Source organism: Pygocentrus nattereri, chromosome 15, assembly GCF_015220715.1.
Source record: "Pygocentrus nattereri isolate fPygNat1 chromosome 15, fPygNat1.pri, whole genome shotgun sequence".
NCBI lineage: Eukaryota > Metazoa > Chordata > Actinopteri > Characiformes > Serrasalmidae > Pygocentrus > Pygocentrus nattereri.
In genome coordinates this window covers 31823462-31836844 of record NC_051225.1, presented here as the reverse complement: position 1 = coordinate 31836844, position 13383 = coordinate 31823462, and the positions used below count along the sequence as shown (strand labels likewise).

Here is a 13383-nt window from a genome sequence, read left to right as displayed (position 1 = left end):
CAAATCCGTAATAGAGAAGTTCTTGACCCCCTCTTAATACTCGGCATGAACAGTGATTATGAACGGTTTGTCTAACGTTTGCCCTTTTCACAGTACTTAAACCTGTGTGTGCTGACCGGTGCGGATGAGTGAAGGCAACAAACAGTGAGAAATAGTGATTTTTAATCACTATTTCTCATTTACATAGTAGCTTTATCACTTCTTTTTGACCATTTTCTCTGTATTTGTTTTTATGTGTTTGTGGTAGTGTAATACTACCAATTGACCCACAAAGTAACTTGTACAGCTGTATTAATTGGAAAGGTTTGCACATATAGGTCTGCTTAAATGTGGCCAGTTTATTTAATTTGTGGTGCCATATCAAACCACTCATGTCCTGCAGTCCTGTGTTACATGCTCAAATACGTCCAAGATAAAACAAGGTTTATTTGATCTTTTTACGTCTTTTTATTCTAAGCTCATCAGTAACACATGCCTTATTCAAAAACCTGATTAAACAAAGAGGTCAGTGTATTCTGATATTTAAATAACCACACCCACCTCTAGTGCCCAATGGGGGCCAGTTAGAATAGTCCCCAGTCTGCTAAAACAATGTACTGTTCTCCTCTTTCTTGTATATCACAGTCCTCAATCAGAGATCTTCCCCCTATGCTTTCCAGATGACCGCAAGAGGTCCTTAATTACTTAAACAAACTTCTGCTATTGTCACATATGCTCATAAGCTGTTCAGCGGGCAGACCAACTGTAGGTGCAATTGTGCAATTCAGTGGCGTCAGCTGCCCAGCAAAACCTTAAATTACAGATGTAAATCTAGTGTAATGCGTTTGTTTACCTAATTAATACATGAAACAGGCAAAATCCATCTTTTTTAATTAGGGTCACAGGATCTGATGGCGCAGTGCAGTGGTTCTTAATTTGACTGGCCGGCGGTAGCGGGTGATAGCTTGAGAGCTCTCTGGGCTCCCATACACAGTAGCCTTAATGAGCTTTTTTGATGTGTTTCAGTCCACTAGTCTAAAAGGAGAGTGGGGTCTCAGCTTGGGCGAAGTGCAGTTCAGGGAGATCTTCAGGGAAGGGCTTTTGGCTTACCTTGAAAACTGGGCAAAACAAACCCTTAAAAGCTGTGACTTTTTTCTCGGGTAGAAAGGTTTAAAACTTCTGCATTCCTTAGAGTCCATCGAAAACATACAGTATAGTTATACAGTATAGTATAACTCTTGCTTGCTCTCTCTCTCTCTCTCTCTCTCTTTTTCACTCACTCTTTCTCCCTCCTGGCACCCTCTTTGTCTTTCTCCATTTCTCTCCTTTACTTTCCTTCTATCTCGTCTCTTTCCTGCTTTTATTTGGCTCTTTTTGCCTCTCTCTCTCCTCCTCCCTCCCTCTGCATCATCTCACCCTCTCTCTCTTCTTCATCTCTGCCTCAGTCTTTCTCCTTCTTTATATTTTGTCTCTCTCTTCTTCTCTCTGTCTCTTCTTCATCTATCCCCCTATCTTTCTTCTTCACCACTTCTTTATCTCTCTCGCCGCTCTATCTTTTGACTCTCCCTCTCCCTCCATCTCTTTTCTTCATCTCACTTTCTCTCAGTTCTCTGCCTCAGTCTTTGTCTTTTCTCTCTTACTATCTCTCTTATCCTCTCTCTCTGTCTGTCCTCTTCATCTATTCCTCTGTCTCTTCTTCATCTCTTCTAAATATCTCTCTCTGCTTCTCTTTGCATTTCACTATTTTCTTATTTCTTAGTTTCTGTCACTCTCTTCATTCTTTTCTCTCTTTTTCTGTCTTTCTTCCTCTCTTTTTGTTCTCTCCCTCCCTCTCTTTTCTTCGTCTTTGTCTGTCTCTCTGGTTCTTCTCTTGTCTCTATCTGTCTTTTTCTGTTGCTCTCTGTCTCTGTCTCTCTCTCTATCACTCACTCACTCTCTCTCTCGTACATCTCTTTCTCAGTATCTTTTCTCTCTGTTATTGTCTGTTTTTCTCCCTGTCTCTTCTTCATCTCTTCTTAATTTCTCTCGTCTCTCTCTTTGTTTTTGTTTTTCACTCTTATTTCTTTCTTTCTGTCTCTTCTTCCTCTCTTTTGACTATCTCTTCCTTTTCTTTGAGTGTTGTTCATCTCTCATCCCCATCTATCTCTCTATTGCTCTTTCTCCCTCTTCTTCATTTCTCATCTCTTTCTCACTTTGATTCTGTTCATCTCTGCCTCCCTCTCTTTCTCCCCAACTGTCTTACTCTTCTTCCTCTCTCTCTTTTTCATTTTTCTGACTATACTTCTCTTCTTTTTCTCTTTATCTGATTCTCTTCATCTTCATGTCTCTAACTCTTTCTTCATGCCTCTCTTTTTTGTCTCTCTCTTTCTGTCTCTCTCTCTCTCTCTCTCTCTCTCTCTCTCTCTCTCTCTCTCCCCCCAGGTCTTGGTATTGCCCCATGTGTCTGAATGTGTTAAAGTGTCATGCAGTCAGGGCGGGTTGCATATAGATTCTTTTTTTTTTTTTTTTTGCTTGAACAAGCGGCCAACCCTCTAGTTTTTCCATTAGCTCCAGAATGAAGGACAAAGCAGTGATTTGGCTGAGGTTTGACGGGTGAGCGAGTCAGGAGTGCGAGTTATACTGGAGTGACTTTGACCCTCACCCCCCTCCAACCACCCCCCCTCCAATGCCCATCTGGGGGTGGCCTAAGCTAAGCCCCTATAATACGTACGACTTGGCAACTTCCGTCCCTCAAGATTCACGGGCGGAGCAGCGAGGCCTGCTGGCCGGCAGACAAGCTGGAGGTCGTTCAACGCTTGAGCGTGCACCGGGTTTGTGTGTGTGGGCAAGAGCCGCCGCTGTTCTAATCCGGAGCTGCAGAGACGGCGGCAGCCCGGGCCAGTAAGAGCGACACATGCTTTTGTGATTAATGAAAGCCATAGTCGATGCTCTTTGTGAGTTTGTCAGAGAAGGGGATTTCTGATGCCACACTTTATTTACGCAGCAGTCCAGGCCTCTCAGAGCATATGTGTCTGTGTCTGAGAGCACAGACATCCCTTGCAGAGCTCAGTTATTTAGGTCAAATGCTTTATTGCTGTGTCAGATGGCATAGTGGATAACTCCAGTGCCCCATGGAAGATCAAAAGTTTGATCAAGCAGTATTGCCATATGCTATACCAATAAGAGCTATTTGATTCCTAAGGACACAGTTATGCTTCATTATAACTATACATACATGTGTGCAACATGTGCATCTATTTGAAGCATTGGTTGTGCACATCCTCAGAAATTAATGCTACACATCCACAAGATGCTGTCCTAACACTGCGGGCAGAATATGTTGTATGCCATGATGTCAGCAGAAGACTGAGCAAATCATGACAACAACCACTTCATACTCTCTGTCTCAAGATAAACAACTATTGCCATATTCACTGATGACCTTATTGGGCTCAGAATTCATCAAACTCAAGTACCTGACCTCACTAATGTGGCTCAATGCAATCAAATCCTCACAGCAATGTTTGAATATCTAGTGTGAAGCTTTGTGAAGTGAAGTCTTTTACCCCAGCAAAGGTGGGAAAACGACCTATTAATACCCTTCATTTCAAAAGAAACGTAGGAGCAGCTGTCTGCGGACTTTTGGTCATATAGTTTATGTAGGCAACATACTTTCGATGCTGCTGCTGTTGCAAAACAGTTTTTTGTTTTGTTTTTTTGTTTCTTCTAGGTCGTGTTCACTGGAAGCCTTCACCTAAGCCAGCAAGAGCGGGGTCAGCATCTTCTCCAGCTCTTTCGGGACTCATACGCCGCTCTGTCTCCTGCCCACGATCCATCTCCTCCTTGATCGCCCAGTCTCCCACCAGCGAGGGCAGAGGTCCAGTACTAAAGGGCAGTGGTGGTGTGGCAGTAGCCCAGGCTGCAGCTTCAGCTCCACCCACGCCACCAGTCCGTCCACACACAGCTCTACGCTCACACTCTCTCAGCCGCAACGGCTCCACCCACAGAGTGCCCCACAGCAGCAGTCTGGGCACCATCCACTCCAACATGGCAAGTATAACACACAAACACACACACACACAGCCTGACTGATGACTAGCATGTACATGAAGTTTAAGATAAGAGTCTTCAAGCTAATCAAGACATATATGGATGGATCAGTATCAGCTTTGTGAATCCCAGTCAAGTTCTCTTTGACTCTTTCTTAACCCTTCAGAACGAGGTGCCCAAATGCTTTGTCTTTGAGAACAAAGTGCAGTGTTTGCCAGAGGACAATGTTTGTGGTGGGCCAGTGGCAAATTAAGATGGTAGAACGGTAACAATAAACCATATTTTGTTGATAAAACGCTTAAAAATACAATTTTACAAGGGCAATATAAATTTAGTAAGTATATATGATATAAATATATATTTGTTCTTTCATTGGCTAAAGCAGGGGGGGTTCTTTCAGCAGGCCAAGTCAAACACCCTCACAGGCCAACTTTGGCCTGCAGGCTACACTTTGTGCAGCCCTGTTTTAGAACCTAAACTTAAAAGGGGCTGGCAGGGAATATCTTTATATTTCAGCTATAACCTGGTGGTATATTCCACCATTATCAAGAGATGCATATGCTCTGATTCAGCACAAACTCAACTTTTCTGTTTAAGAGTTTACATGTAAAATTACATAAAAAAAACTTTTTTCCACATTTTTACTTGGACGCTGATGAAAATAAACAAAACAATTCAAAGTGATAATCCGAACAAACACTTTATCATTTTAGGAAAGTCACTGGAAATCTCTGTTGTTAATGTGTACAGGTCTGTTTCCATTTGTCAGTGTGTGTTTCTAGCATGCAGTATCTATAGAGAAACATCCTGATATTTCTCACGTGTCTCTGGCCTCGTCTTTACTGCCTATAAAAACCTTTTCTAGGAAGTCTGCACTCATCTTGAAAAATGTCTTGTTTTAAAAATGTCTGATTTAAAATGTTTTGAAGTTTTCAAAACAGCCACTGCTATGACAGCAGTGATGGTTTCAGAGAGAAAAGCAATGTGAGAGGGTCTGTAAACCCCTGTTTGGATTGGAAGCAATCCGACATGTGCAGTATTGTAATGCCAGTGTTTCAGCTTCTGCTAAGCTAGCTGTATTTTGGTAAAACGTTTACACTAATCAGATCTTACACTTAGCAGTAAAAGGAACCTTGTGTTCCAAGCTAAAAAAAGAATGTTTGCAAAAGTTTTTTGCACCACTGGTCAAATGATATGTTTTGTTGCTTTTTCCATCCTCTATAAGTGAGCACACTCAACTATGATATTTTTGTACTTGCACTGCACAACTGTTATTGATTTGATGGGTTTAACATATTAGAAAAAATCTAATATATTCTAATATTTTAAATTTAACAAACATAAAACAGTTGTGCATCGAAATGTGCAGAAATGTGTTCTCTCTAGTGGATGTCAGCAAAGTGAAAATAAGCAAAATATAATTTGATAAAAGAAACCCAAACTTTTGCATACAACTCTATATGATGGTAGACATCACAAACCTGTCATTTAAAAAAGCCGTTTCGAGTTTCACACTATGTTTATTCTATCATGAAGTGTTTTTTAATGTGGCGTTTTAAAGTGCTAGGTAGTCTAGCACAGACTGTCTAGAGTGTGGCCCCAATGCCCAACTCCACACCTTCACCAAGAGCAAATATATTTTATACAACTTGTAGCTTATTGAATTCTTATTGTCCTTATAAAAATGTGTGATGCAATTTTTCTAAAACTTAATTCGAAACCTACCTACAGTACCTTCATTATTTGTATATTGGTTTGTTTGTAAGCCATTGGCCCATTTTAAACATTGAACGTTTGCCCCCTAAGACAAAAAGTTTGGGCACCCCTGAATTGGCTTGCACCTGTTTTGTGTAAGTATTTACTTAAGCTGATGCAGAAAGTCTTTACTAAGTGCTTAGTTAACACTGGTCAGTTTCAAACTATCCTTGGACTAGCTGCACTACAGATCCTTTAATCATGTCTTATTTGTAAAAACTAACCCATGTATACAACATTTTAACATAACAATAACATTTGAAGAAATGATCCGTAAGCCTGCTGCTATGGAAAAGCAGTTTTCTATAGAAAAAATATCCACTATAGAAGAGAGTGATGTGCACACGTTAAACTGAAGTAAGCTGAAAACTTAAATTAGAAAGAGAATCTTTATTTTCCACTCACCACTTGTACAAGGAATTTCTCTTGGTGCGTGTGTAAACATAATATTAAATAAATAAATAAAAAATATAGAAAAATATATGTTTATAAACATAAAATAGTATAGAAACAAGCCGCAAGTAATATAAATGATGTGTAATGGGCAATACATGTGTCATGGAAGTACAGATACAATCAAGTACAATTACAAGCAAATACAGAACTTTCTTAAACAATAGTTTCTGGCCAACCAGTGCAACAGTAGTGCCACTTCGGGTGCTTAGAACTTTGCCGAATGAGAGCTAGGGCTGTTGGCTTTATGCCCGGAGTTAAAGCCAGGGTGATGATTTGAGCTGTATGTAAAATCACAACAAATAGCATTTAGTGTTTAGGCAGTTTAGTTCACCAAAAAGGGCTGCTTCCTGTGTGGTTTCCATTGGTTCCCCAACACTTACACCAACTTAGGTGGAGTAAATATTTGGTATCTAATAAGCTCAACATTGAAACACATGTCTGTAGTGCAACCTGATTTGATTTAGTAATGTATAAACATGAACTTAGTAAACACATACATTATAACTGGACTGCGTCTGAACAGCTGGTTCAACCAGCCCCCGATCTTGTATATTTTACTTAAATTGGATTGTTTTTTACAGGCTTTAATGTACTTGAAGTGTGCAATGTGCAACTGTATTATCTGTGAAAATACTGATATCAAATCAGGATTGGGGTCAAGGTCAGGATATCATTAGTTAAATACATCTCCTTAGGTGTGAATGCCTTACGGCAGAATATGAGGATATGACCTTCTCCAAATGTTTTCTCCATGTCAGTATGACTTGCCCCCAAACTCTCTGCCCCCACCTCAGCCCAGTGGTGCTTCTCTGCTTAAGCACTCTTTTGCTGAGGGTTAAGATGTCCCACAGTCAGAGTAGCACTAGCACTTTCACACTCCGTCTAACACCCTGACAGTTGTGACACACTGAGCCAGCCTCCAGTCACCTGGGCTCATCCAGCACAGCAGGCCACTCGAGGCCCAGGCAGCTCCTGGGGCCACCACTGAGCGATAGCCGCTCCCCGCTGGAGAAGCAGGCGTGCAGCTCTAATTGCGGAGGCCTCATCCTCGCGTCGCTGAGCTCCACAACCAGCCAGACCTGCAGAGAGCGCAAGGAAGGAAAAGCTGATGACGGAAGGGAAAAGACAGCACTCGCTAATTCATCTTCATTGCGTTGTGTTGCCTTGTGTGTGTTTGTGTGTGTGTGTGTGTGTGTGCGTCACAGGGAGAGTCCCTGCTGAATGTGAGGAGTAAGGAGCAGGAGGCGGAGCTGACGCGGCAGACACTGGCCGCGCTGGGGGAGATGAGGATCCGATTCCCAGGGAAGAGTGAGGAGGAAGCGGAGGCAGTCCTGAATGAGGTGAGTTAGTGCGCTGTTCTGAGGAAGGTGAGTCAGTTCACCGCTGTTGAAGAGGTGAGTTTCTGTGCCTCTCCAAGTGAGGTGTAAGCCACTCTGAGTGAGTGAGTTTCTCAGCCACTGTCAGAGAGGTGAGTTTCTGGATTGCTCTGAGCGAGGTCAGTTTCTGGGCCACTCTTGAGTGAGCTGAGTTTCTGGGCCACTCTGAGTAAGGTCAGTTTCTGGGCTGCTGTGAGCAAGGTCAGTTTCTGGGCTGCACAGAGCGAGCTGAGTTTCTGGGTTGCTCTGAGTAAGCTGATTTCCTAGACCGCTCTGAGTGAGCTGAGTTCGTGGGCCACTCTGAGTAAGGTCAGTTTCAGGGCTGCTCTGAGCAGGCTGAGTTCCTGGGCCGCCCTGAGCAAGGTCAGTTTCTGGGCCGCTCTGAGTGAAGTCACTTTCTGAGCCGCTCTGTGCGAGGTCAGTTTCTGCACTGCTCTCAGCAAGGTAATTTTTTGTGCAGCTCTGGGTGAGGCAAGTTTCTCTGCCAGTTTAAATGGGGTGGGCATCCGAGCTACTCTCAGTAAGGTGAGATTTTATGCCACTGAGTGCGGTGAGTTATTGCATCACTCTGAGCGAGATGAGTATCTCTGCCGCTCTGAGCGTGATGAGTTACTGCGTCTCTCTTTTCAGAGCTCCAGAGGAGGAGGTGGGATTCAGGCCTCATTCTCCCCCAGGCTCCCAGGCTCTCCACACCCCCTCCGGCTGGCTCTCTGCCTGCTCCCCTCGCTCCCTCTGCTCATTTGTGGAGGATGGTGCCCGTACTGTTAGTGCTGTCTCTCGTCGTACGTGGCGTCATTAGCCGTCCACCTGTATGGTTAATGAGAGCTATTAGCTGTTGCCGCGGAAACACAGCTGGGCAACAGCACCTGTTTGAGACCATTTCCAATATCATGTTATTACACTTGCAGTTCAAAAGGGAGACATTTCACCAAAAATTCTCCACTTTTACATTTACAGTGCATCTCACAGAACGAGAAACAAAAACCAAGTCTTTCCAGAAGTGAACGTAAATCAAAAGGGTTCCCAGTTCCTAATGAAATTATTGCGAAAAGGAAGTCCATTAATTACATTTATAAAACTCTCTTGCAAGTAATGCAAGCTAGAAAGTGGAACACAGTAATTTAGATGTCCACGTGCATCAGTGTAACTTACGGCCTGCCGATTTGTATGGAGCAGCTATAGGTCTAAATTAATTATTAATGATTTATCTAAGAAGATGAATTTAATGATTGTGCCCATATAAATGCCTGAGTGCTTTGCAATCATCCTCCATTCCAAACATGCCCATGGTTTGTTTCCTCTGTGTAGTAACAAGTCAGAGACTCATTTGATTTGCAAATCCACTGGAGAATGGTAAAGGAATATTAGCTGAGGAACTCAGGTATGCAAGATGCCAATGTGGGGGGCAAGAATAAGCAGAGAGCTTTTTTTATTTATAATAATCTCAATGTATTCACACATTCAGATCGATCCATGACCTACCTAATGTTGAGCTTAGTAAAAATGAATAAAGAGGGCAGTGAAGCGGATCTGGATCTGTTGTTTTAATTCAAGGTCCTTCTTTACAGATTTCTCTCTGCAGCATGAACGAGGAGAAAGAACACAGCGGTGCTATTGTGTTTATTTATTTTGTTCTTTTGGGTGCAGCGCTTGATTTGGAAGGTCATTGTGTATTATAGCTTTCTTTTTTGGAACATGCCTTTGGTTGAAGCTTTTAGCCTGGCCTCTTTGATTATCAAGCTTTGTCTTTCTTTATGCATGTGTGGTGCAGAGGCATTGATTTTGCTGTGCAGTCAAGTGCTGAACAATAAAACAGAAAGAAAGTGAAAACTTTGCTGAACTTTACTTTGGAATCAACTTGGAAATAATATGTACCAGTTATACTGTCATGCACAGTACTGGGCAATCGTCAGAAACTACACTTCATTTAATTTGCTGTCAAAATGGCCATTAAGTGAAAGTTCATTTTTCACTTTCAACAGGAAAAATATGTTCAATAGAAAACTATACAAAAGCCTCCAACACTGAGTTATATCATCAAATCTATCAGCATTTAATTTGTCCTCTCTTTACTTTTGAGCATCTACCAGCACTTTAACTCTTCATTTTCAATCTTTAAAACAAATTACAGCTCCTAACAAAAGCTGTATTCTGAGATGTTCCTCTGACATTATGATAATCCACTTAAGGAGGGGGAAGTAAAAAAAATTTTTTTTTAAGTTTTAAAAAATGATTCAAAGTTAGAGAGAAAATAGGAGTCCTAACAACTGATCAAGACCTGATAGACCACTAAACACAAACAGCGCATAAGCTTTCATCTTTGAGAGAGAGGAGAAAATCAAGCTCCATTCTTGGTTCAGATCTGAAAAAGGTGTTTCTGTCCATCCTTCCACTGTGAGAAGACGACTCGGTGCTATGAGTCTGAAAGGATGTTAAGCTGTCAAGAAGCTGTGAAAAAGGAAAATAGACAATATGACATGAGACATGATGAGTCTCAGTTTGTAATTGGGTTACATGGATTGTGGAAAAAATGAAGTGCAACCAGTTTGTAAGACTGAACTTTGGAGATTTTTTGGAGTCACTCAAAAAGAATGGAGGGCTTTACTAAAGCCAAAGGGCAATAAAGCCAAACTAGTAGTATATGTTTGAACTTTCTGTGTATTTTTTGGTAAATATGTAGTACTGTGCAGATGTTTCAGGCACCTACATCTAGATTTAAATCTGGCTGATAAGCATTAATTTGCACAGAAAAACACTAATGTGAATAAATACAAGTAATATTAATACACTAAGTAGGGTTTTTAATGTTAATATATTTGTTTAACCCTTTCCAAACCTGTGCTTGTGGCAGCCTAGTATTCTTTGTAGTTATCATTAAAAGCCTAGTTCGTTTAATCAGTGCATCTTTTTGGTAAATTAAGTATACTGGTGATAACATTTCCAAGAAAACATACTCTCACTGCTGAGATAAATGATTTTAAACAATATGCTTATATGCCTAGGACCTTTGCACAGTACTGTATTTTTTCTTCTTTTTTCTGATGCAGAGAAATAATTAAAATGGATTTAATTGTTGTTTTGGCTGCTAATTGAATATATTAAAGGGTCTCTGACTTTCACATAAATGTAACTAATAGAGAAAGGCTAATAGAGATTTGGTCTTTTTGTCATTTAGCACGAAATAAATATAATATTCTTTTTGTTTGTTTTTCTCTCCTACAGATTTTGAACAACTGGAAGTATCATAAACCAAAAGTGGCTTCTTACTGGCTGGTGAAGTTAGATGCCACCAAACAAAGAAAGGTGAAGTATTGTACAAGGTTTCATTTAGAAATAATGAGTAAAGCTACAATAAACATGATATTGAGTGCAGTAAAAGGAACATTTGACCCATATTTTTGGCAGCAAATCATTCATTTTTAATGAGTCATTTTTACTTGAAGTGAATGTGGCTCTGCGTGGGTCCCATTAGAAACAAAATCAATACTCAATAATAATTAATCAACTAATTAAATGTTAATTTACAAGAGGCTGACTCTGTATTAATAAGTCTAATGGAGTATGAGAATTGAGAGATGTAGACAGTGGACTTGCTTTATAAAGGATCAGCAGGTTAGAATCACTTCATGTTCTCATTTCTCTCTGCTAAGCACTTTGGAATATTGAGCATGCAATTAAAACTTCTTTTCTTTTTTTAAGTTTGAGTGCACTGACACTTGAGTTTGAGAAGTGAGAGTGACATTTTTTATGCATAATGAGGTCAAAATATGAAAAATTTTGCTGATTGATTTTAAAATTGTTGCATCAGCAGTCTTACATCATGGAGAAATGTCAAGAAGTCTGTTTTAAGGGTCTGATCCCATCTAGAGAACGTGAATATGGCTTTTCATTGAATAATGGCTTTTTTTTACTTTTAGAGATTTTAACTGCATGCGCTTGATGATGTTTTTTCAGTTCAGGAGTTAACAGGAAAAATAGGAGGTATAGGAGGTTATTAAATTTGTTATGATTCTTGTATGATTCTTAACCCCAACACAAATGATTCACGTACACTTGTTTAGGTTGTACGGCTAAAATCATTTTTAATACATATAGTACTGTGGAGAAGTGCTGCACTCTGCTGCCCCCTAAGTACATTATTTAAAACCATTTGCCTTGATAGTGTGTTCGCTTGTAAAAACACACTATATCATTACAATAAATGTATATAAACACAAATGCGTGATTTTTAAAAAAAAAGGAGTTGTTATCCCAGATTTCTTCTTGAAGTCCCCAGCCATAGCGTGGATTGGTTAAATTCCAACACCAGCACACCTGATTTAATGTAATTAGCATTGGTCAAAACAGGTGTTGGATTGAACAACAAATGATACTGAGCTGCCTTGAGGAGAGGTTTGGAAATAGTTAAATGAACACATACATAAAATCACAATCTATTATTTTGATGTTATTTGTATTTATTGTATTTTTTTTCTAAGCACATGAACACTAATAGCATTATAAATGTAATCTTCTCAATCATCTATAACTTGATTTACAGTCCTGTTTATATGAAATATTCCTTTTTCATTAAGGTTCTTAATGTTTTCTGGTCATGGTAGTACTTTGGTTTAGGAGTTCACATATTATTATGATGATGATTATTATTATTATTATTATTTTGCATGACCTAGTTTAAAGTCATATGCAAAGGTTTTGGCGGCCCTGGTCAAATTATTTAATTATTCAAATAAACATGCAGAATTCTGGGCACCCCTTGTCAAATTACATGTTTTGTAGATTGTTTAAAATAAAATACCACATCCTCTGTGGTAAATGAACATAAATCTTTCAATGTTCTGTTAATTTTACAGCACATTTTCCATCTAATTGCTAAATTTAACATATTGGGATACTAAATGTGTATTGAAATATACTCATAACCTTTTGTGTCAGATGTTTTTTTTTGTGTTGTTTTCCACATTTTGTTTTGTCTATTAAAACGTGCAGAAGGATGTATTATTTTCACTTATTCTCACTTCAAATATGCCAAAAAACCTTTGCATTAAACTCTACATAACTTAAATCTTGAAGATGATTAAATCATTTTGTACTTGTAAAACTTCACACATTTTGTGCTCACATTTCTTAAATTTAATTTGTGCAACTCATGTCACCTTTTTTTCAGAATAATGGAATGCATTATTAATGTGAGAATTTCACATCTGTGTTGCTAAGTAGCAGCTTTGCTCACCTTTCATGCTATCAGATCATTGCAGATACTCACTTTTTGCAATTGGCTGGAGTGTATGTGCTGTGTTCTCCTGTCTTGCCTGTATGTACAGCAGACTTTACCTTGCTGTGACACAAAAAAGGAAGCTGTGGTTTCTTGATATGTGTGAATTTCTTTGGTGTTATGTAGCCGAACACACACCTGCTGTACCATTAAGTTTTAAATCTTGGCTAGTCATTCAGTATAATACAGAAAGCTTTCTAAAGCCTTGTACCCCAGGACTGATGACATTAGTTTTCTTCCCGTGCGCATTATGCCAGCAACTTGAAAATAATGCAGCTTAGTTGTGGATTGTTGAGTGTTGGTTTGTGGTGGAACTTGTGGAATCCTGAAAATGTGGTTCGGATGCTTGGTGGTGGTGCATTACAATGCAACTTTTGGAAAGGCAGCTCATTCTTTTTGAGCTTCTTGTGTTCTGCACAATATGCCATGGATAATAAACCCACAATGACTTATACTACTGGGCGTGAGGCTGAAAAAGATGGAAATACTTTCGCCATTGGCGGATGAGGTTGG

At 39.8% G+C, this 13383-nt stretch overlaps 1 protein-coding gene across 5 annotated transcripts in view; it reads left to right on the top strand.

Annotated features, from left to right (window-relative positions):
• Window positions 1-13383, top strand: part of ttll7 (tubulin tyrosine ligase-like family, member 7) — a 101912-nt gene that overhangs the window by 75211 nt on the left and 13318 nt on the right. For all 5 annotated transcript variants that reach the window (XM_017702372.2, XM_037545515.1, XM_017702371.2 and 2 more), the window contains exons 16-18: window positions 3689-4008; window positions 7425-7559; window positions 10818-10898. In XM_017702372.2, coding sequence (XP_017557861.1) covers window positions 3689-4008; window positions 7425-7559; window positions 10818-10898 — 536 coding nt within the window. The remainder of the gene's footprint in view (window positions 1-3688; window positions 4009-7424; window positions 7560-10817; window positions 10899-13383) is intronic.